Raw genomic sequence first — 23,274 nt, 5'->3', positions numbered from 1 at the left:
GGGAGTCAGTTGCTCTAACAAGGAGGCTAAAGACCATGGCCTCTAGTGTCTGTCGCTAGAGCACCTTTAGTTTACAGGTTTACCTACACAGCACACTCTAGCTGGCCTCTGTTACACTCACCCCCCTAAACCTCACTCCCATCCGGGTCACGGCACCAATGTAACCCCACCGTTCCTACACCTCCAAACCTGCTCCGAGCTGGGATCAAACTGGCGACCTTCCGCATGGGAGTCGGTTGCTCTAACAAGGAGGCTAAAGACCATGGCCTCTAGTGTCTGTCGCTAGAGCACCTTTAGAGGTCAGAGGAGTGACGTTTACCTGCACAGCACACACTAGCTGGCCTCCGTTACACATACATGGATTAGCTCCCATTGTAATCCTCAGAAGTGCGGTGATCTTAGCTGTGCAATGAGCGCTGCTTCCACATGCTGGACCCCCAGCCATGTGGCACAGTGATCATGCCCATCATCCATTGACAAAAAACCCCACTGCATCCACAATTGCACAAATGGTATAACGTCTTAATAAAGATGCGTCAGAAGATGCGTGAGAGACATGAGTCCTGCACAGTGGCCGGAGGGATTTTTATCCATTCTTCTTGCAGAATAGTGGCCAGGTCACCGTGTGATACTGGTGGAGGAGAATATTTTCAGAGTTGCTCCTCCTAAACATCGCAAAGTGGCTCCAAAATATTTACATTCGGTGACTGCAGGCCATGGGAGATGTCCGAGTTAATATTCATCAAGCCATTCTGTCAACAGTCTTGGTGCATTATCATCTTGATACACGGCACTGTCTTCAAGATGTTTGCACATGGTCCTCCAGAATGGTTTGGTAGTCCTTGGCAGGGACGCGCCCATCTAGGACAAGTATTTGGCCTGATATTGCAGCCCAAAACATCACTGATCCACCCACATTCGCGCAAGTAAACCTCACTCTTCTGACCTCTAAAGGTGCTCTATCGACAGGCACTAGAGGTCATGGTCTTTAGCCTCCTTGTTAGAGCAACTGACTCCCATGCGGAAAGTTGCCGGTTTGAAACCAGTTCGGGGCGGGTTGGGTGGCGTAGGACCGGTGGGGATACATTGGTGCCGTGACCCGGATGGGAGTGAGGTTTAGGGGGGGCTGAGTGTAGCGGAGGCCAGCCAGCCTCACTCTTCTGACCTCTAAAGGTGCTCTAGCGACAGAAGCTGGAGGCTATGGTCTCTAGCCTCCTTGTTAGAGTAATCGACTCCCATGCGGAAGGTCGGCGGTTCGATACCAACTCGACGCGCGTTGGGTGGCGTAGGACTGGTGAGGTTACATTTGGTGTGTCCCACATGTCCTCTGTCTTTATGTTAAAATTGGTTTCTTTGTGTTCCTTCTTGACTTTTTTACTTGTTAACATCAGTTTATGTTATCATTAGCAGATTCGTTGCTAAATAACCAGCCAGAGCTCTCTCTTCAGCAGATAACATTTCTACATGCTGAATTAAGCAAACTTTACAGCTGTAAATATGTTTCATCAGCCTTCATGTAGTAAATGAGGATAATAAAATATTGCTGTTGCTGGATTTGTGGATTAAAACTTAAGAAAAAAAATGATTTCATTGCAGTAATTTAACACACGTTAACGTTTAGCATATAGGACAGACACTCCTCCTCAGCTCTGGGCCAACGAAAAAGATGTTCGTTTTGGTTGGAATCATTGAGCTTTAAAACCAACTGCATGTGAATGTTTTGTTTTTCTTGGGCAACAATATGGGGTTAAAGAAATACTCAATGCTAGACAATGATTAGTAAAACACATGCAGGCATATATAACAGTGCTTTTGGAGGTTGCTGTATTGGGCATATTTCAACTACAGTATGAACACCTTCCTCTAAATGCGAAGACAACTCTGCACATGTGAGTAATGTTATAAAATTGTGAAATAATTATATTTTTGCAAGCAGTTGTGTGTATGCTGAATGTATGAATGTATTTTGAGATCATTTTTAACGAGAAAAGCCTAGCAGTGGCAGATCTCCCTGCTGAAAAGTCTAGCTTAAACCAGCCTAGGCTGGTTGGCTGGTTTTAGAGGGGTTTTGGCCATTTCCAGGCTGGTTTCCAGCCATTTCCAGCCTGGTCTTAGCTGGAAAATGACCAGCTAAATCCAGCTAAAACCAGCTTGACCAGCCTGATTTAGGCTGGACATAGTTGGTTTTGGCTGGGCTCCCAGCCTGGCTAGGCTGGTCAAGCTGGTTTTAGCTGGTCATTTTCCAGCCTGACCATCTAAGACCAGGCTGGAAATGGCTGGAAACCAGCCTGGAAATGGCCGAAACCCCTCTAAAACCAGCCAGGTCGACCAGCTAAAACCAGCCAACCAGCCTAGGCTGGTTTAAGCAGTTTTCTTCGGTAGGGCTTGGAGGCCCCCGTTTACAAAGAGAGTATAGTTTAACGCACATTTTGTGTTCTTTATTCAATTGGTGCTGGAACTAACCGATTATCAGGAAGATTTCTGTCATGACACACTGAAATAATAATGTAGGTTTATTTATGCAGGCCAGTGGGTCGGCAGACAACACAAAATTTACACCGTCCTGCTGAAAAATCCTGCTTAAACCAACCTAGGATGGCTGGCTGGTTTTAGCTAGTTGACCTGCCTGTTTTTAGAGGGGTTTTGGCCATTTCCAGTCTGGTTTTAAGCTGGTCAGGCTGGAAAAATGAGCAGCTAAAACCAACTTGAACAGCTGGATATAGCTGGTTTTGGCTGGGCTTCCAGCCTGGCTAAGCTGGTTTTAGCTGGTCATCTCCCAGCCTGACCAGCCAAGACCAGGCTGGAAATGGCTGGAAACCAGCCTGGAAATGGTCAAAACCCCTCTAAAACCAGGTTGGTCAACCAGCTAAAACCAGCCAGCCATCCTATGCTGGTTTAAGCTGGATTTTTCAGCAGGGCGGAAAATTATGTTCTGTAATGTTTATGATTATTATGACTTCATGAATTGTTAGCTGAATAACAAACTTAATGAAATAGTCCTTCTTTTCCTGAGATATCAGCAGTAAATGTGGCAGAAAAGTGAATAGAGTTAATAAAGATAACAGCCGTTTCTTTTAATTGTATGCTAAGCACTCATGCTAACTTTAAACCCACAAGCTACACAGTTAGCTATGTTATGCTACGTTTTGATATGTTTATTTTGTTTTGTAGTGTGCCTAGAAAGCAAAATCTGTCAAATGTCGATAAACTCTTCATCCTAACTCGGCTATTTACATTTCCCAGAAATTGTCATAAATGTTAAACTGACTGAACCCTTGAGGAATGTACGCTAGCCAGACATTCACACTGACACATAGCATGCTGTGTTTAATCCGCTTGTAAAGTGGTGACGTGTTGGTGACGTATGTAAGACGTATGTAAGGGTTCCACTCATTTGAGTTAAGAAATTGTTTGTTTATGATAATTTTTAGTTCATATAACACATTAAAGTTAATTTTATATAAAATCATTGTGTACACAACAATCTCTGGGCTTGCTGCTTCACAAATACCAAAATTTTAACAATTTATAAAAAAAAATTAATGATTTTCTGGCCATCGGATATTAGGCATGGATCGATATATATTGCGATCGTGATTTTGGACAGTATTAAATCGCTTTGTAAACGTTCTTAATTAGGGGCCACCCCAATATAATTTTGCTGTTGACATTATTGATTTAAATGTACTTATAAATTCCCAATGTTTAAATAAATAAAATGCAGCTACTAAATTATTGTTGGTGTTACTGACGTAGCTGATTCATTGTCTCTCCCCCTTAGTGCTGGTTCAATGCTGAATGCTGGTGAAAGCAAACTGACGCATGCGCGCAGAAAACCATTCCCGCGCGCGTCACGCACTCCCGTGTGAATCCCGGTTGGTTGTTTGCATGCACACCGACAAAATACGCGCCGCTCATGCGCCGTGAAACGGAGTAACAGCCTATTGTGCAGAGGTGAAAGTCGACTAAAGTTTATATAATATGATGATGATGGTGTTACTTTCACTAAGCATGCCTTTAAAGCAGAAAGGAGGGATAATGAGTCAGGGAGGTAAGACTTCATAACATGAGTTCGCCCAGGGTGTCATTTAAACTAGAACTGCCACTACCCTTCCCGATCGTCGTTGACAGCACGCACACACCTTCAATAGACAGCAATGGCAATTTAATATTTACCTTAAGGTACAGTATATCAATAGAAGAAGCTGCATTAATAAAATGACTCAAAAAGCAATATGGATAAATGATATTATTAGGTATAGTGAGTGCGTATAGTAATGCCTTTTGTTCAGTTTAATAATTTGTTTGGGTTATTAATAAACTCATTATTCTTTCATTTTCTTTTCAGCTTAGTCCCTTTATTAATCCAGGGTCGCCACAGTGGAATGAACTGCCAACTTATCTAGCACATTTTTACACAGTGGATGCCCTTCCAGCTGCAACCCATCTCTGGGAATAACAAACTCATTAATCTTCATTAATTTTAGACATGGCATATACCGTATGATGTACAATAAAAGCACGTAAAAAGTTATTTATACAGTATTTATATGAAAAGTGTTTTTCAACTAAACATAGATTTTTATTTGGTTTGCACATGTACTTCCTGAATTACTTCAAGGAATAAATAGCAATATTTCAAGAAGAATTAATTAAATGAATAAAAACTACAATATTATATTTACCAAAAACACAAATATAACATTAAACTGAATTCAGATTTTTTTTGCCACCCCCAGATTTGGTGCGGCCTCTTCTGGCCACCCCTAAGAAAATTTTCTGGGGGCGCCACTGTTCTTAATTACCACTGCATGAGTCTCCCCATACATTTGTATAGAGCACTTTTTTATTTTTTTTTATTTTTTATTTTTATTGAACAACAAATATACAATTTAAACATGACATCCAAAAAATACAAAAGTAACTAATAACATAAATTAAAATAAATGACATAAATTAAACAAATGAAACAGACAATTCAACATAGAGGTCTTTACAATGATAATATTTTAACCGATTAACAGCAAGAGTACTAATCAATTAACTTAAGCTCCTTTGCCACAATAATTGTATTTATACATTTTTCGCTCTTAATATATTGGAGCGATTCTATATACAAATGAAAGTCTGCAATAGCAACCTTTAAACAAGGTTTAGAGTTATTTAACCTGCATTTATGAATATGAAATTTACCGAACAAAATTAAAAGATTCAATAAAAATTCCACAGATAAATTGTTTGAAACAAAATAAAAAATAACGTCTTTGGGGGTCAAATCGCAACTAAAACCTGATTTTTTTTTTTTTTTTGACATACAATGATAGACCTTCCCAAAATTTTTTGAATATTCACAGTCATAAAAAAGATGAATCAACGTCTCTGGGTGATGTAAACAGAATGAACAGTTTCCATCCGTCTGCGTAAATTTAGTTAATGTTTGATTACAAACATAAATGTTATGTAAAATTTTTAAATGCAATTCCCTGTATTTGTTACCTAAGCAAAAACGAAAAGGAAGCATCCAAGCTTTTTTCCACACAATATCATGGAAATAAACATTCCAAAAAAATTTTCCTCTAGGTTGTAATGCTCTATTTTTGAAAAATATTAATCTAATAACTTTGTTTGTACATTTTTTTACTACAAAAGTCTACCCCATTTAAGTAAAGAGCAGGATAATTTCTATTAATATTGATACTATATGAAGACATATTTGAATAGAGCACTTGGTGCCGGAAGCCGCTTTGCATGACGTCACACTTAACAAGCGGTTAACGTGTTGTGATCGTCAGCAGTTGGAGATCACTCCCTCCTTCATCAATTACAGCTGATAGTCATCTGGACACTGGCACACACACACACACACACACACAGCTGCAAATCATTTACACTGATTACCTTAACTGTTTATATACTTTTCATTTACACATCCAAGTCTTGCTTAACTGTTGATGCATTTCCTAGTGGTTTTTAAATGTCATTTTGGATTGTCTTTTATGCTCTATATGCCCTTTTTTAACTCCTACCTGACCATAATCTTAAAGGGGTGGTCCATCAAGATACCATATTTTAAACTTCAGCTGATGTGTAATGTAGCTGTGTGAACGTAAACAGCATCTCTGATGCTCAAAGTTCAATACAAAGGAGACATTGGCTTTTACAGAGTTAGCTTAGCAAAGCCTACAGTGAACAAATTTGGGGACTACAAAAAATACATCCAAGCTAGCAAGATCACAAGGGCTTTCGGTTACGTGCATTTACAACATACTCACATCCTGCGCAGCAAAGGGGCGTGGCCAGAGGTGCTGTAATGATATAGCAGAGAAAGCTAAAATGGCGTCCAAGTGCTGCTATTTCCACAGAGCTTTTTCTGTTTCTGTATTTGGGCTTCCAAAGAACACGACATACAGTCTAATTTTAATTATATTCCAGAGAATTATATAAAAAAGATATAGCGCTAGCATTTTTCAAAGGACAACTTCCAGAATCAGGGCTGGATTCAGCTGAAAACTCCAACCAACGAAGCTGTGGATTGTGGGGCACAACTTGTAAGTATTTTTATTTGTTAGCATGGATTAACGACAGGCACAGTTTCTAGCGCTTATGGTATGTTGTAGCGGGGATGTAAACAAGAGGAAATGCTGTTTGACACTGCTAACAATGTAGCTACAAACTCATATTTATCAGCCAAACCGCTGTAAACACGCAATCTTCTGCAGCGTGATCAGTGTTTCTCTCTATCAGTGTCTCTATGTGGCTGCTCTCCAGGCGTTTTACATGTCAAATAACAAATTTGCTAAATATATGAGAACATTTACTTTCACATGCTTATTCTGAATATATGTGAAAGACACTTGTCAGATTTTTTTAGAGCGCAGGCGTGAGCTGTGTGCTCTTCATATCTATCTGATTCAGGCAGCTAACGCTGCTAACAGCTGCTCTGACTGGACTGTTTACACGGCGCAAAAGCGCACTGTTGCCAACTATTTTCAATGAAAAGGCGTTAAGCTCATACGTCAGTTTGCATATTACTGATATCATCACATTATACCATTTCTGTTTGTTCAACAGCCTATGGTTAATAAAGGCCCTGCTGAAAAAACCAGCTTAAACCAGCCTAGGCTGGTTGGCTGGTTTTAGCTGGTCGACCAGGCTGGTTTTAGAGGGGTTTTGGCCATTTCCAGGCTGGTTTCCAGCCATTTCCAGCCTGGTCTTAGCTGGTCAGGCTGGGAGATGACCAGCTAAAACCAGCTTAGTCAGGCTGGGTGCCCAGCCAAAACCAGCCATGTCCAGCTTAATCCAGGCTGGTCGAGCTGGTTTTAGCTGGATTTAGCTGGTCATTTTCCAGCTAAGACCAGGCTGGAAATGGCTGGAAACCAGCCTGGAAATGGCCCCCTCTAAAACCAGCCTGTTCAACCAGCCAAAACCAGCCAACCAGCCTAGGCTGGTTTAAGCTGGATTTTTTAGCAGGGGGGGTATCTATATTTGCACTACGCATTATATATATGCCAACCCTACTGAAAAAAAACTGCTTAAACTAGCCTAGGCTGGTCGGCTGGTTTTAGCTAGTTGACCAGGCTGGTTTTAGAGAAGTTATGGCCACTTCCAGCCTGGTCTTAGCTGGTCCGGTTGGTCAAGCTAGTTTTAACTAGTAATTTTTTAGCTGACCAGCTAAAACCAAGCTTAAAATGGCTGGAAACCAACCTGAAATTGGCCAAAACCCTCTAAAACCAGGCTGGTCAACCAGCTAAAACCAGCCAACCAGCTCAGGCTGGTTTAAGCTGTTTTTTAGTAAGGAATTAGTATTGTGTTGGAAAATTTATTGCTGTTTGAAAGCCATTTCCAGGCTGGTTTCCAGCCATTTCCGGCCAGGTCTTAGCTGGTCAGGCTGGAAAATGACCAGCCAAATCCAGCTAAAACCAGCTTGACCAGCCTGGTTTAAGCTGGATATAGCTGGTTTTGGCTGGACTCCCAGCTTGGCTAGGCTGATCAAGCTGGTTTAAGCTGGTCATCTCCCAGCCTGACCAGCTAAGACCAGGCTGGAAATGGCTGGAAACCAGCCTGGAAATGGCCAAAAGCCCTCTAAAACCAGCCTGGTCGACCAGCTAAAACCAGCCAACCAGGCTAGGCTGCTTTAAGCTGGATTTTTCAGCAGGGGTGTAGTGAATTTGCAGTAATCTCTCCGACGTAATAAACTCAAACAAGTTCCGAAACTCACTAAAATATCTGTGATTGTGAACAAGAGAAGAATAAACGGTCAAATTAAATTGTTAAAATAAAGGAGAAGCAGATCGGTTTGACTGTGCAATGGAAATACCTCACTCTGCCGCTGGTGCTAAATCATTTGCCGTCAGCACGTAGAGGAGTGATCTGCTCTCAGGCTGCAGGTGGGAGAGACTGCTGTACGTGGACTGGGCCGCCTGTCAGTGCTCTGAGACAGTGGAGGGGTCGATGGCATCACTCGCAGCTCATTGAGAAGAGTAGGGATGGTACAGTACGGACACATGAGAGTCTATAAAAATCTCAAGTAACACACAAAAAAGTCGCTAGATTTGTCGCTAATCGCTTTTTTGAAAATGTATTACTGGGGGGGTCTGAAAAGTTGCTAAGTTGGCAACACTGCAAAAGGGAGCTCTTGTAGGGGAGTGACGTGGAGCCAATCTGGGAGTCACAGCACGTTATGGTAGCCGACCAATCAAAGCCTCTTGAGGGTGGACCTTTCAGAGGAACTAGGAAATATGACCCTCGTTTTAATGTTAGCGGAGTAGCTGTGTATAATCAAACTAAGATATATAAAAAAATAATGCGATTTTTCTACAAGTGAAGCATGTGCACACATTGCTTTGCATCTTATAAGCACAACCAAGCCTTAAAAATACCCTCTGAACCACCCCTTTAATAAGACTGTTCGCAACTAAGCCATCGTCACACCTTCCCTTTACAATATACTGCAATGTGTGCGCACACACACAGATATGATTTTTAAGAGTTGACACCAAGTGTGCCGCAAGCCTGCGTTTGAATGAAGGTCTCGGCCGTTAGATCGCCCCCTGAGGGCTGGCTGCGGTACAAGTCTTAAAGCCCGCTGGGCGTGTCATCGTGATTGACAGCTGTGATTGGCAGTTTCTCAAAGCAGCGCGTCTGAGCTTCGGCAGGAGACTGAAGTGTTATTATTCGATTTCTGTGTTATTTTACCGTGACAAAAAGAGTTCAGCAGTAAACTATAGGTTCTGACATACATGATCTGGTGGAACACTGTTTATTCGCTAAGGTCAGGGCTTTTTTCGGGCTTTATTAGTTTGCTGATACACGCCTAGCCACCCAGATAGCAAAATACACTCGGGGCCAGTTCCAGATTCTCGCCTGCCGGAGACTTACCCCTCAGAGCTCAGGATGACTACCTCTGCTGGACCTACTCCGGATGCCTATGGACACACTGCCCGATTCCAGCCCGAGTCAATCGAGCCAGATGCGGCACCTGAGCAAGCCGACGCTGCTGCATGCGAGCCGAAATCAGCCCGCGACACCGCGAGTAGGTTATGTGCGCTGCGGCCCGGAGCTGGCGCGATTGAATCTTCATTATGTAAAACCCTCACCTTTGTTAACGTTATTACAACCATTTGTGTTGATATGACAGCAAACGCAGGCTACTATGTAAACGCTATATAAAGCAATGAGTTTAACCTTTGAATAAAAATGCAAACAGCATACATCGCAAATATTTAAATAAAGGACAACATAAATAACAGTAAACCTGTATTGCACAAGTGTTAAATAATAATAAAATTGAATACATTTTGTGAGGCACAAGAATTAAGAATTTCAATATAAATATGACAATAAAACTGCACAATAAATGAAAAATAAACTAATTTAAGTACAGGGAAAATACAGGTGATCGTTAGCAGTAATTCTCTTCATGTGTCTAAAATAATAATCTCCACGTTGATCTCCTGTAGGGTTATTTGAACTTGCTTTACAGGACGTCTCTGCATTTTAAGTTTCGGCATGTTACTGAGTAATCTACGAATTTACTGTTATAAAACATTATAAGATTCTTTAAACCGAATCTTCTATAGCCTAATAGAGCTGTAAATGTTAGATATTATTTATTTACATCATTTACTGTTGGCGTTTTATTTGAAAACTAAAACTAAACATTAAAATGAATGTAAATTTCTCGTTGTCAGATATATAATGAAGGCTAACGAAAACGGAGGCAAAAAAATCAAATAAGTGAACAATTCAAGCGAAAAGCAATAAACAATATACTAGCGATGTTGCAGCAGATGGACATTGTATTAATAGTGCAAAGTTTTTTTTTACACAAATTGACCAATTGCAGGGTTGGGATGTGTAAATATCCTGTTGATGTTTAGTAATCTTGCTGTATTTTTCTTCTAAACGCACGATTGTTCCCGCATGGTAAATCGTTATGGTGTGTAGGCTATATTTTGGGTTCTGTTGATTGCTAATTAAAAAAAAAAAACCTTTCCTAAAATGTACATGTTTATATGTTATTGTTCATATTTTACAAGTGGTATTTCTACCCCTATGAAGATAACAAATACCAACAACAAATATAACAATAAGAGAATGTATAAGAGAGTGTATAAAAGATCGTTTATTTCTGCAGTCCAGCATGTATTGCTTTTATTAAAGTATAACAGCTTAAATCACACCGTTTTTACACCTTATATTATTCAGTGTTTTTAAATGAAAGTGCTTCTATTTACATCAGCGAGCCTTTGTTAAAGTGCAAACACCGGCAGTCCAGTGAGAAGCTCGGGGGGCGTGGTTGATTTTACATAAAGCGTTTGGTTGGAAGCTCGCAGTCTTTTGCCACAGTTTGTGCCAGTCAAGCAGGCGTTTTGCCCTCAAGGCGTTCAATGGGAAAAGGGGCTGTCTATATTTTTTACAGTCATTGGTTGACACTTAGCTGATAACTGATTATAAAGCTAGTTTGGCATGCTGTCCCAAAAGCCCTGAGCTCATAAGATCCTCGAGCCCGGGGCTCCCTCCCATTTGCAAGGCGAGAGGGGAGAGCTCCTACTTACAAGGAGCATGTCTACGGTGTCAATTTGGATTAGTCAATTAACTTAAGTTGCTTGTTTTCGGACACTGGGAGGAAACCCATGTGAGCAAGAACAAGTAAACTTTGCACAGAAATGTCGGCTGGCTTGGTAAGGACTAGAACCAGTGGCGGACCTGCTGTGAGGCAACAGTGCTAACCACTGGGCCCAAAGGAGGAGGAGGAGGGGTGGAAGGGGAACTGGGGGTATTTATAGTGGCTAGGAAATCATCTGATTGGTGAATCATAAATTGAATAATGTGGGACCGTCTGCAAGCAATCATAAACGTGATCCTCTCGAAATTAGTTTATAAATAAACTTCACATAATGTTAAAGAGGCAAATCACCCAAAATTGAAAATTATTTAATCATTTATTCACCCTTTACTTGTTCCAAACATGTTTGACCATTTCTTCTGTTAAAAACAAACCTATTCATGTGTACTTTTAATACCGCAGTATTCGTTTTCCTACTATGGAAGTTGATATTTCAGCCGGATCTCACGAGAAAACGTAAGTATTTTACGTATTGCCAGTTTAGTGGCTAATTCGTACGAGTTCAGTCGTACGAAATGGTACGATTTTAAAAAGGAGGCGTGGCACCTGACCCCACCCCTAACCCCAACCGTCATTGGGGGATAAGCAAATCGTACTAAATTGTACGAATTAGATCGTACGAATTCATACGAATTAGCCACTAAATGAAAAAGTTACGAATTGCCGTGAGATTGTGTTGGATATTCTGAAATATTTAAACCATCTAGGGTTAATAGTTTGGGTGAACTATCCTTTTAAGTAAAAAAAAAAATCCCTTGGTTCTTTAGTAAAGGGTTTTGCATAAACTGGATAGACTGGATATTAGTTCACCAAATTTAAATAACTGTTGGATCTTCCCCTGCGGTTGAATCTGCTTGCAGTCGGCTGTAACATTAGAACTCTTCGTATCAGGCTCTATCTCTGATTGTGAAGATCAAGATCATTATAACTTGTGAGTCCTAATCTAATGCTGTCAATTGTGATATGTCATGTATGCAGCTATTTTTAAAAAGCAGATGTTTTAGATGGGAGGTTCTATCAGAGCCGAGTCACGTAAACTGTAGATTTCAGGTGAATGATATCCGTCATTTTGACAGATTTGCCTTCACAATGTTTCCGTTTTTGTTGTAATGTTCGCAGTCATACAAAAGCCACAGCAATACTATTCTCAACTAAAAGTGTCCAGGATGCTCAGTAAATGACAGCACAGAATTCATTTGGATGGTTTGCCTTCACTATCAACTTCGCCATGCAGCAGATTTTCACAGGTGTGATATATGTAATATTTAAAAAAAAGCTTAAAGAGATTATATTTAGCAACTAGAACGTTTTTCAAACGCATACGTATGCATTTCTGCTCGTTTAAAATTGTATAAAATGTATTACAATACTGGGTTAAATAACTATTAATTGCCAGATAAAAATTTGCAAAACACCTGCGGGTATAAAGGTGCTTTTAGAGGTTGCTGTTTTTTCCTCTCAACTTGATGACGACTGGATGTGAGGATTATTATAAAATTGTGAAACAGTTACATTATTATTATTATTATTTTGCAATCAGTTGTATGTGTGTTTGTATTTGTATAAGTGAATGTACTAATGTAATAATAATAATAATTCCTTACATTTATATAGCGCTTTTCTGAGCACTCAAAGTGCTTTACATACAATGGGGGGGGGGGGGGGGGGGGGGACCTGTCCAGTGTGCAGCATCCCCCTGGATGACGTGACAGCAGCCATTTTGCGCCAGACCACACACTAGCTGATTGGTGGAGAGGAGACAGTGATGAAGCCAGTTGGAACATGGGGATGGTTAGGAGGCCATGATGGACAGAGGCCAGTGGGCAGATTTGGCCAGGATGCCGAGGTTAAACCCCTACTCTTTTCGAAGGACATCCTGGGATTTTTAACGACCACAGAGAGTCGGGACCTCGGTTTAACGTCTCATCTAAAAGACTGTGCTCACTGAGCAGTATAGAGTCCCCGTCACTACACTGGGGCATTAGGACCCACACAGACCGCAGGTTGGGCGCCCCCTGCTGGCCTCGCTGTAGTGAATGTAGTTTGACATTGTCTTATAGGAAGAAAATAAAAGGTCAGGGCAGTGGGGGTGCAGCCAACACAAAAGTAACCCTTGTTCCCTATAGGAGGAAATGGAGACATTATGTTGAAACAACATTATCGTTTATCACCAGATAACCAATCACTCTGAAGAGTAAAGCTGCAGTCACACTACACTTTTCGCCCCTTAGACTTCCAGAGCGGAAACGCAAGCTCATGCGACAAGTGTCGCAGGTCGCTGCATTGCAAAGTTCAAGCTTGGTGAACTCTGACCTGTGAAATTGCATCATTGACCAATCGAGGGTCAAAACATGACATCTCTAGAACAGAAATTTAAAATATGGACCATTCATTCATTTTCTTGTCGGCTTAGTCCCTTTATTAATCTGGGGTCGCCACAACGGAATGGACCACCAGCAAGTTTTTACACAGCGGATGCCCTTTTCAGCCGCAACCCATCTCTGGGAAACATCCACACACACATTCACACACTACGGACAATTTAGCCTACCCAATTCACCTGTACCACATGTCTTTGGACTGTGGGGGAAACCGGAGCACCCGGAGGAACACCACGCGAACGCAGGAAGAACATGCAAACTCGACACAGAAACGCCAACTGAGCCGAGGTTTGAACCAGCAACCTAGCTGTGAGGCAACAGCACTCCCTACTGCGCCACTGCTTCGCCAAAATATGGACCAATCACTCGCTTTTTAAAATGTCTAATCATCTTGTTTATCCACTCCCCTTTTTGCAGCGCCATTTTACAGAATTTCACACGCACAAACTCTAGTGCAGGGGGGTCCTGGAGGGCCGGTGTCCTGGAAAGTTTAGCTCCAACCCTAATCAAACAGACCTGAACTAGCTAATCAAGCTATAACTACATATAATAGAAACTTCCTGGCAGGTGTGTTGAAACAAGTTGGAGCTAAACTCAGCATGACACCAGCCCTCCAGGACAGAGTTTGGACATTCCTGCTCTAGCATAAGACAGCAGGCCAATGAATGCCTATGAATTCCCAAAGAAACTCCTTCACAGGTGGAACTGCTTATTAATCATAGCAAATTATGGACTAGTTCAGGGGTGGCCAACCCTGTTCCTGGAGATCGACCTTCCTGCAGATTTCAGTTGCAACCCATATCAAACACACCTGCCTGTAATTATCACGTGGTGTTGAGGTCCTAATTAATAGGGTTAGTTGTGTTTGACCACCCCTGAATGCCTTGTCACCCCACTGAATGCAGCAACTGAAACTTTAGAGCAAGGGTGTCCAAACTCGGTCCAAGAGGGCAGGTGTCCTGCATAGTTTAGCTCAAACTTCCTTCAACACACTTGTCTGGAGGTCTCTAGTATACCTAGAAAGAGCTTGATTAGCTGGTTCAGGTGTGTTTAGAACTAAAATATGCAGGACACCAGCCCTCCGAGTTTTAACACCCCTGCTCTAGTGGCCAACCCTGTTCATTGAGAGCCACCTTTCACCTTGCTACCCATATCAAACACACTTGCCTGTAATTATCACGTGGTGTTCAGGTCCTGTTTAATTGGTTCAGGTGTGTTTGATATGAGTAGCCACTAAAATCTGCAGGAAGGTGGCTCCCCAGGAACAGGGTTGGCCACCCCTGCTCTAGGAGATCTCACTTAGCAGTGTCTGTCTCTCTTCAGGCTTCAGTGCTGAATATATACATCCCTAATTAATAAGCGGTTCCACCTGTGAAGGAGCTTCTCTGCCAATTCATTGGCCCATTTTCTAACCTTTCAGGGTGATTGGTCATCTGGCGATTACCCATAATGTTATTTCAACATAATGGCTGCGTTCGAAACTGCCGACTACTCAGTAGGTACTGCATTTGAATGTAAACATACTACTCGGCCGTTAGAAAAGTGCGTTCTATACAGTATGAATGAAATTCGGACGTACTACATCCGCCATTTTGTCATGGTCACGTGACTTACCTGCGTCAGTTGCGTCGCTTCACTTCCATTCATGAATTCTCTCACAGGGCAATATGGGATAGCGCAGCGTGCATGGGATGCGCACTTCAGAATCTCGCCGGAAGTAGTAAGTCATCCGGGTACTTCTCGAATACTGATTTTCCAATTATATAAATTCGGACATACTACTCAGCTCGCATACTGATTTTAGCGTACTGCATAGTATGGAAGTATGCGGTTTCGGACGCAGCCAATGTCAGAGAAGGGGATCTATTATTAGACACACAGTAGACTACTACTGGAATAATATGGTAAGAATGTCCATAAAGTTATAAAAACTGCCAGAGTTTGTGATAATTAATTATAATATTAATTATAATTAATAAGAATTAAACAAGAACTTGTACGTGCTTTCCAAAGTCTTGCATTTGTGGTTTATGATTTTCAGACCTGTCTTTTTCCACTGGGATTTCTCCTCCTTCTTGGCCAATAGTTCATCATGGAAGGCAGCGCAAATAGGATGGAATATTCAGGCGGAAATCAGAAAACCTCTCAAACCAAATGCTGCTCAAGTCTGAAGGTAAGACCATTTGCCTGAAGTCCGAAACTACTATCAGCTGATCATTTGATTTAATAATAATAGATGTAACGTAATGTATACATAAAGATAATTTTTTCTCTATCCTTGTACCTGTAAAGATCTTCATCTGCGCACTCGCCTTCAGTTACTTCTCTAAATCCATGACGGGGTCTTACACCAAAAGCACCATCACTCAGATTGAGAAGCGGTTTGAGATCCCGAGCTCCACCGTTGGTTTCATTGATGGCAGCTTCGAAATGGGTGAGTTGAGAAATGAGGGCAGAGGTTCAGGCAGTAGATGAGCGTTTATTCCAGTGAGTCCCCCATTGATGCTGTGATGGGACTGAATTACTCTTCACACAAATAGGACAATGATGGATGGTGTGAAATAATGAACAATTTGTTTCCAGGTAATATGCTGGTCATTACCCTCGTGAGTTACATTGGTGCTAAGTTTCACAGACCTAAAATCATTGGAGCAGGGGTTCTGCTGATGGGTATAGGAACACTGCTAATGGCTTCACCTCATTTCCTTATGGGCCGGTGAGTTTTGAATAAAGTAAGGCATACTCATGCTTGGTGTATTCACATTAAGGAGTTAACGAAGTTCCACTCTTTAAAAGTGTGCTTTCTTAAGGTTCTATATTTAAAAATACAGTATGTTCTATTTATGTGTCTACTTATTTTCTAACAGGTACAAGTATGGTACAGCTGCCACCCACACTAATGATGCTGGTAATTTTACTGTGATCTCTACATGCTCATCCGACTCTCAGGAAACTCTTCAACAGCCTTTCTCTGGTAATGCGTTATGTGTAGAGAAGCATATGGGATATTTTAATTGTAAAATGCAATACATGCTGTATTGGGTTGTCTAGGATGCCAAAAAGAGGAAGCTGAAAGCTCACCCTTCTGGGTGATAGTGGTTTTGGGAAACACTATGCGTGGGATTGGGGAAGCCAGCATTGTCCCTCTGGGAATGTCATTCATAGATGATTATGCACGGCCAGAAAACTCTGCTTTTTACATTGGTGAGAGGATTGTTATTGTTATTAATAATATTAGTACTTTCATTGTGATTTGATTCATTTTCTTCCTTTTCTGTAGGTTGTCTGAACACACTCAAAGGGATTGGGCCGATTTTTGGTTACATGCTTGGATCTCTATGTGCTAATCTTTATGTGGATTTTGGCTTAGTGGATCAAGGTTAGATAAATACTTATATATATTTACCTTAGATCTTAATAACAAAAAATAATAAAAAAGGTCAATATTGGTTGGAAATCTACCAGGGTATTGACCTTATTCTAAAATGCGGAAGTGCGCCTGTTTTCACGATTGTCTTAGAACTTCCGATTCAGTCGCCTATGGAAGAAATGACTAGGAATAATAAACGGCAGAAAACGGTCAAACTACTTGCTCAACAAACAAATGTTTGCATGACTACACAGACCAAGTAGCATATTATAATAAGAAAATATTAAATTTCAACATCAAGCAGCGTAACGAGCAGTTGTTAACGTCAAAAAATGAATGGAAGTGAATGTGACCGGAAGTCGCGAGACAAAAAGATTCAAATTGCAGCGCCCACTCGACAGCTGAGAATAAGTTGAATAGCAAACATTGCAACAGACTTGGTTTCAGATAAATCTCTCTTTTTAACCAAATCTGTTCAAGGGCTCGCTCCGAATCTGAGCCTAGTTCCGAATTGGTTCTTTCAACACCCCCCAAAAAACAGTTCTGAATAAAACAAATCGTTCTAAAGTATCACACACAAAAACTGGGCTAGAGGAAACGCTTGCATCAGGGGCTGAGGGTTACCGTGACCAATAAAACAAACAGAAGCCAACTGTCACGGTATGGGGGTGGATGGAGAGGAGGCGAGGGCCCAAATGCAGGAAATGAAGGATTTATTACGAAATAAAACAAAAACCAAAACTTAAATCTCCCCATGTGGGGAAAAACCCAACATTATACTACACACTCAACTAGACTTGATCTTGGCATGACACTACTTTAAAGCACTGTTGTAGAACAGATATCAAACACCTCATACAACAGAGTAAGGAAACATTTAACAACGGACCAGCCCAGAACAGAGCACACTAGGAGAATAAAAAGGAAAGACAAACCAATAAACAGACAGGCGGACAGGTGAAAATAATAATTACAAACAAGGTGGGTGGGACAAGACAATAGAAGGGAAAGCGCATGACAGAGACGAGACGAGCCATGCGCTCACATAAAACAGGACAAGAACACGCAGCCAATGAGAGAACTCATTAACCGCATGTTCATGACAACACAACCACAACACTGAAGCACACGACAAAAGCACGTGACCGCAATGTAAACACCGAGCCACGTGCTTTGACAACAGACGCAAGACACGAGCACACGATGAATGAAAACACTCACCGTGCGCTCACACACGCAGCGTGCATGCTTCATCCCAGCGCCGACCAAAACCGCAACCTACAAGACGGAGACGCTGGGAATGAAACACCACGCTGCTGACAGACGAAAACACAAACACGAGTACAAGAGCGGAGGGACGCAGAGCCCGCGCGGCCGCATCAAGCTCTGCGCACACCCACGAAGGCGCGCGCACACACGGAGACACACAAGGACAGAAACAAGTGCTCGACCCAAGAAAACTTGAGCTGAGCACAACAGGACAGGATTAGACATGACTAGTGTCCGGATTCTGCCACCAACACAAGAATTTACATGACCAGAGTGGCAGAACCCTGACACCAACTGCCTAAGGGGGCAATTAACCTAGGATAGGAAAAACCTTGGGAATGCCAGCTAAGCAGGAATCCATGGAAGACCCAAGGAGTTGTGAAGATGCCAACTTATGAGGCAGTGAATGTACGATTGTGAGATACAACTTTTCCCAATGGAAACAAGTGAGGGAATCAAACACAACTATTGAAAAGGTCCAAACACTCACTGATGGTCCTGAAGGAAATATGATGCTGTAGGATCTATTCAAATGTGAAGATCAACGCAATGAAAGACAAGAGATTTCATCAAAATTGGAGACTTTCCTCTTGTTTAACAATACTTTCTGAAGCTTTAGTGAGTGGTTCACCAATTCTGCAAAGGGTTCACAAACTTTCAATTGCTACTGTATTCATCTTACACAGTTGTCTCAATCTAACACAACCACATTCCCGGAGGGCCACCAGCATGTATCATTTGTCTGTCTTGCAGGATGGGTTTCAGGTCTGCTAATGTGCTGATGATCTAAATAAGGTGTGTTTTGTTAAGGAGACATGGAAAATGTGCAGTGCTGCTGGTTCTTTAGAACTGTGGTTGAGAACCACTGAGCTAACTGATCAATTTATTTGCATATTCTCTTCTCAGAAAGCGTGACCATCACACCGCAGGACTCTCGCTGGGTTGGGGCTTGGTGGTTGGGTTATGTGGTGTCTGGCTTGTTGACTCTCCTCGCTGCTTTTCCTTTCTGGTTCTTGCCGAAAGTTCTACCTGAAAACTCCCAAATCTCACTGCTAGACAACACCCCACAACAGCACAAAACCACCCCCAGCCTTACAGAGATAGTCAAAGGTAAGGAATGGCAACATTGAAAAGACATTAAAAAAAATCTGATTGTTTAAAAAGTGTGCTATATTCTTGTTTTCTAGATTTTGCACCAACTTTTAAGCGTCTGCTCACCAATAAGATCTACATTCTGTACCTGGCGTACAGTATAGTGGCATTCAACGACTTCGCCATAGTTGCAACATACACGCCAAAGTATCTGGAACAGCAGTTTGGGCAAAGTGCATCCAAAGCCAACTTTCTGATAGGTGACAACTGTGATGTTGCTAGAATTTTCCTGTATTTCCAGTCTGTTTTAACTGGTTGCATATTTGTACACTGTACATAGGAGTGACATCTATTCCGGCAGTAGCGCTGGGTGTTTTCCTCAGTGGGTTGATGATGAAGAGGTTTAAATGGGGTCTGCTGGCATCCGCAAGAGTGAATTTGTTGACCATAGTCGCCACAGTGTTTTTGGCCGTACCTTTCTTCGCTCTCAGCTGTGAAAATCTAGATATCGCTGGGGTTACAGTGCCCTATCAAGGGTACTATTATCTCCATCTCTTCAATCTAATAACTTTCAAGTCACTTGTACGCTGTAGAATGACATAGCAATGAATTGTTCATGTGGCAGGTCTACTGAAGTTCAAGGTGTAACCAGTGATGTACTCCCTTCTTGCAATGCTGACTGTGGGTGTCCTGACCTCCAATGGGATCCAGTGTGTGGAGAGAATGGAGTGACCTACATCTCCCCTTGCCATGCAGGCTGCAATTCCACCCAGGGTGCAGGACGGAATATGGTAAATACCAATCTTTCACTCTCCAGTTCTCCAGTGCTTGTAAGTGTATTTTACTCTTTCTTGTCTTGTTTTTTTGCCAGACATTCCATGACTGCAGGTGTATTCAGAGCTGGGGACTGAGCGTTGGCAACTCCTCTGCAGTTCTTGGCCAGTGTTCAAGAGATCCCAAATGCAACAGAATGATCTACATTTATCTGGGATTGCAGTCTTTGGCCTTCTTTTTGTGCGGTCTTGGCATTATTCCCTTTTTCACCATGTCTCTGAGGTATAATATATATTGTAATATATTGTAATTGCCGTGTGTTTCTGGATGTGGTGGTTTCCTAGGCCCTGATGACAGGCACGAGTATTGGATCACATGTCAGGGGGTTCAGCATGTTGAGGCAATGCTTGCGGACAGTTTGTGCCCTTACGCCCTATTCACACGGGGCTTCAGCGTCAACGCTTCCCATTCACTTTGAATGGGTGACGTCAGGTGTTGCCGAACTGCATTGTGGATCCGTCGGCGCCGCTTCAGAAGCGTTCCTCGCTGCAGAAGTTGGGACTAGCTCAACTTTTCAAGCGCCGACGGAAGCGTCAGCCAATCAGATCGCTGTATGCAAATACACCAGCTCAGACAGTGGCCTATTACTGACTGAATTTCATTGGCTGACGCTTCTATGACGATCGTTTCAGCTCCAACTTCAGACACGCCCTCTGTCAAGCGTTGACGCTGAAGCCCCGTGTGAATAGGGCGTCATTGCGAGGGCTTGAGTGATGCGTAGCTGAGGTCGCCGCAGACGATGTGGGTGTGCCCCCCACTGTTGCTCTCCAGAAGTTGGTTCGAGCACGGCCTGAAGATTACAGCGGGTGCTCATCCGTCACATTCGAGTGAGGGCACCGGTTCATTCTCCAGGATGGCTGCACTCTCGTTAGATGACACCGGGGACCAGGGGCCTCATGTACGAAGACTAAAACATTGCGTACAGACAAAGCGGTAAATGTGCGTACGCAGTAAAAAATTCAGATGTATGAAACACTGCGTACGCAGAATCCCACGCATCTTCTCTTTGTACATCCGAATTGTTGTAAAACTGAGCGCACGTGCACAAGGGCAAAACTCCTTCCTGCCTCCTCCCCATATTAAATATGGTAATGACTCTGTTAGGACATGGTAGCCGTGTTATCCCGGGCTGCTTCAGCCGCAGGACTGGAGATGGCTTGTCTGCTACGAGACGGTGTAGTTCCAATGAAGGGGAACGTCCTGGCTACAAACGTAACCCATGTTCCCTGAATAGAGAACGGAGATGTGCAGCTGGCCAAATTCTGATGCACAACCTAGAACTCTGACATGGACATGTTGTTAGTTTAAATAACAAAGGATAGACCTGTTCTGTCGGAAGAGAACCTTAAATGATTTCTGTTATGAGCTGATGCTCTTTAATAAATAAAATTAAACCCTACCCACAATGCAAAGGCCAAAAAAAGAGCAATCTAACATAAAGCTACATATCGATTTGTTGCCAAAAGTTTACATCAAAATGCGTACTGAGAACATGTTCTTGCAGGATTGTGGATCCTGAGCTGAAGTCTCTCTCTGTGGGAATGTTACTGTTAGCTGTAAGAGTTTTGGGTGAGTTTGTAAGGTGTAATATTTATGTTTTTATTTTCTTGGCCTTACAGCATTGTTTACAATGCAATTGACCTTTTTTTAAAGGTGGTATTCCTGCTCCCATTTACTTTGGTGCTCTTATTGACTCGACCTGTCTGAAATGGGGCCAGAATAAATCGTGTGGAAGAGGTGCCTGCAGAATCTATGACATCGAGACGTTCAGGTGAGCTGAACTATTATATTTACCCTATTCTGTTCGAAATAATTTGAATGTACCAAAGCTCTAATTCAAACTGAACTATTTTTGACCCCCATAAGGTTCCTCTTTCAGGGGCTGACCATGTGTCTTCGAGTATTAGCCTGTTCCCTGCTTTGGATAGCCACCATAGAGATAAAGAGAAAAAATACTGAACAACAAACAAATGTCTCAAGACACTGAACTCCAAATGCCTTTGTGCGATCCAGAAATTCAGAAGACAACAAAGTATTGTTCTGTGGTGTTTTATTTTTTAAGTGCACTTCATGTATATGTATATTCTACTTTTCTCTTTTCAATATTATCAGTGTGAAATGCACTAGTATATGCAACGTTTAGATAATAAATAAACTGTTTAATTGTGCATGTGGATTTCCCACGAAAAAAGAAATTTCATTGTCAAGAGTCATTGCATCGTAATGCATGGTAAGGGGGTGGGGGTGGTAGTCTTAGGATGATTCTAAGGGCTCACACCATTTTGGGGCCCCCAGAGTTACTAGTTATCTTAGGGCTTGGTAATGAAAATTCCTGTGAGTCACGCAACAGTCTGTTTTGTGTTCTGATTGGCCTTACATTGGCCTGTTTTAAATTCACAGAATTCCCATGAGAATGACAAAATAATTGCATTTGAGCCATTTGATACATGAAATCTAAATGAATCGCACACTATCGTGTGGAGGAGTCTGCATTTTAGCTCGGATACTATTGGATTACTGGTTGGTTTTAGCAAGCTATATGGAAATTAATAAATTAACTCAAATTTTAGTACAAGTGAGCAGGAGGCAACCCGACTTAAAAGGTATTATGCTGCGTTTACACCAGACGCGGAACGCGCGTCAAGCGCGAGTGATTTACATGTTAGGTCAATGCAAACGCGAGAATAGACATCTTGCAGCGCAATACGCACGAGGCGAATTGAGCGGTTTGCGCGTTTGACGCGCTTAACGAGCGTTTCGCACGAATCTCTCGAATTCAAAAATCTGAACTTCAGTGGACATTCGCGCCGCGTTAACCAATCAGAAGCTTGCTTTTGTGGGGGCGTGATTGTGACGTAGAACCTATAGATGGTGTCCCGGGGGAAATCCTCCAGGCGACACCGACAACAAGTCATCAAACTGGGCTTCGCTCAGTCAGAGGCACCACTGAAAGCCTCCGTCATCCAGCTTCAGTTTCTGAAGGAGTTTATGAGCTCACAGAGCTGGATGCACCTCTGAAAGGATGTAGTGGACTCAGACAGGACCCTAAACGTATCGACGCTGTTTTTCAGTCTTCATAAAGCACATTATTTTCTTAATGAATGAAACGAGTAAACTCAAATGTTCACGTGGCTATTTACGCACGAATAGCGCAATTTATCCGTGCGTTCCGCGTCTGGTGTGAACACAGCATTAGATAA

General features: G+C 42.1%; 2 protein-coding genes and 1 long non-coding RNA gene across 12 annotated transcripts in view; 2 read left to right on the top strand and 1 right to left on the bottom strand.

Annotated features, from left to right (window-relative positions):
- Window positions 1-23,274, top strand: part of tmem19 (transmembrane protein 19) — a 1,055,620-nt gene that overhangs the window by 811,340 nt on the left and 221,006 nt on the right. The gene's annotated exons all lie outside the window — the stretch shown is intronic.
- slco1f4 (solute carrier organic anion transporter family, member 1F4) lies at window positions 1,470-22,242 on the top strand. 7 transcript variants are annotated; one of them, XM_073946695.1, is made up of 15 exons: window positions 1,470-1,889; window positions 15,551-15,682; window positions 15,802-15,943; window positions 16,093-16,225; window positions 16,377-16,483; window positions 16,561-16,713; window positions 16,790-16,888; window positions 19,055-19,258; window positions 19,336-19,500; window positions 19,581-19,776; window positions 19,866-20,031; window positions 20,112-20,296; window positions 21,579-21,643; window positions 21,728-21,845; window positions 21,954-22,242. In XM_073946695.1, exons 2-15 carry the CDS (start codon window positions 15,602-15,604, stop codon window positions 21,958-21,960), a joined length of 1,821 nt encoding a protein of 606 aa, XP_073802796.1. In that variant the 5' UTR covers window positions 1,470-1,889; window positions 15,551-15,601; the 3' UTR covers window positions 21,961-22,242. The 7 variants fall into 7 exon arrangements, 4 of the variants coding, with proteins under 4 accessions (XP_073802796.1, XP_073802797.1, NP_001074135.2 ...); XR_012401649.1 differs by having other exon boundaries at window positions 1,627-1,889; window positions 20,112-20,436; window positions 20,764-21,643; XR_012401648.1 differs by having other exon boundaries at window positions 1,627-1,889; window positions 20,112-20,436; window positions 20,764-21,643; window positions 21,941-22,242.
- On the bottom strand, window positions 1,732-5,562 carry LOC141381879 (uncharacterized). Of its 3 annotated transcripts, none has more exons than XR_012402766.1 (3): window positions 2,864-5,241; window positions 2,352-2,576; window positions 1,732-2,023 (listed from the first exon to the last, which is right to left on the bottom strand). It is a non-coding gene; the product is annotated as an uncharacterized lncRNA (long non-coding RNA). The 3 variants fall into 3 exon arrangements; XR_012402767.1 differs by having other exon boundaries at window positions 1,825-2,023; window positions 2,352-2,622; window positions 2,797-5,562; XR_012402768.1 differs by having other exon boundaries at window positions 1,827-1,992; window positions 2,352-2,622; window positions 2,797-5,562.

The sequence above is a fragment of the Danio rerio genome, chromosome 4 (genome assembly GCF_049306965.1).
Source record: "Danio rerio strain Tuebingen ecotype United States chromosome 4, GRCz12tu, whole genome shotgun sequence".
Taxonomy (NCBI): Eukaryota; Metazoa; Chordata; class Actinopteri; order Cypriniformes; family Danionidae; genus Danio; species Danio rerio.
Note: the sequence above shows the minus strand (reverse complement) of the source record. Positions and strands in the feature narration are given on the sequence as shown.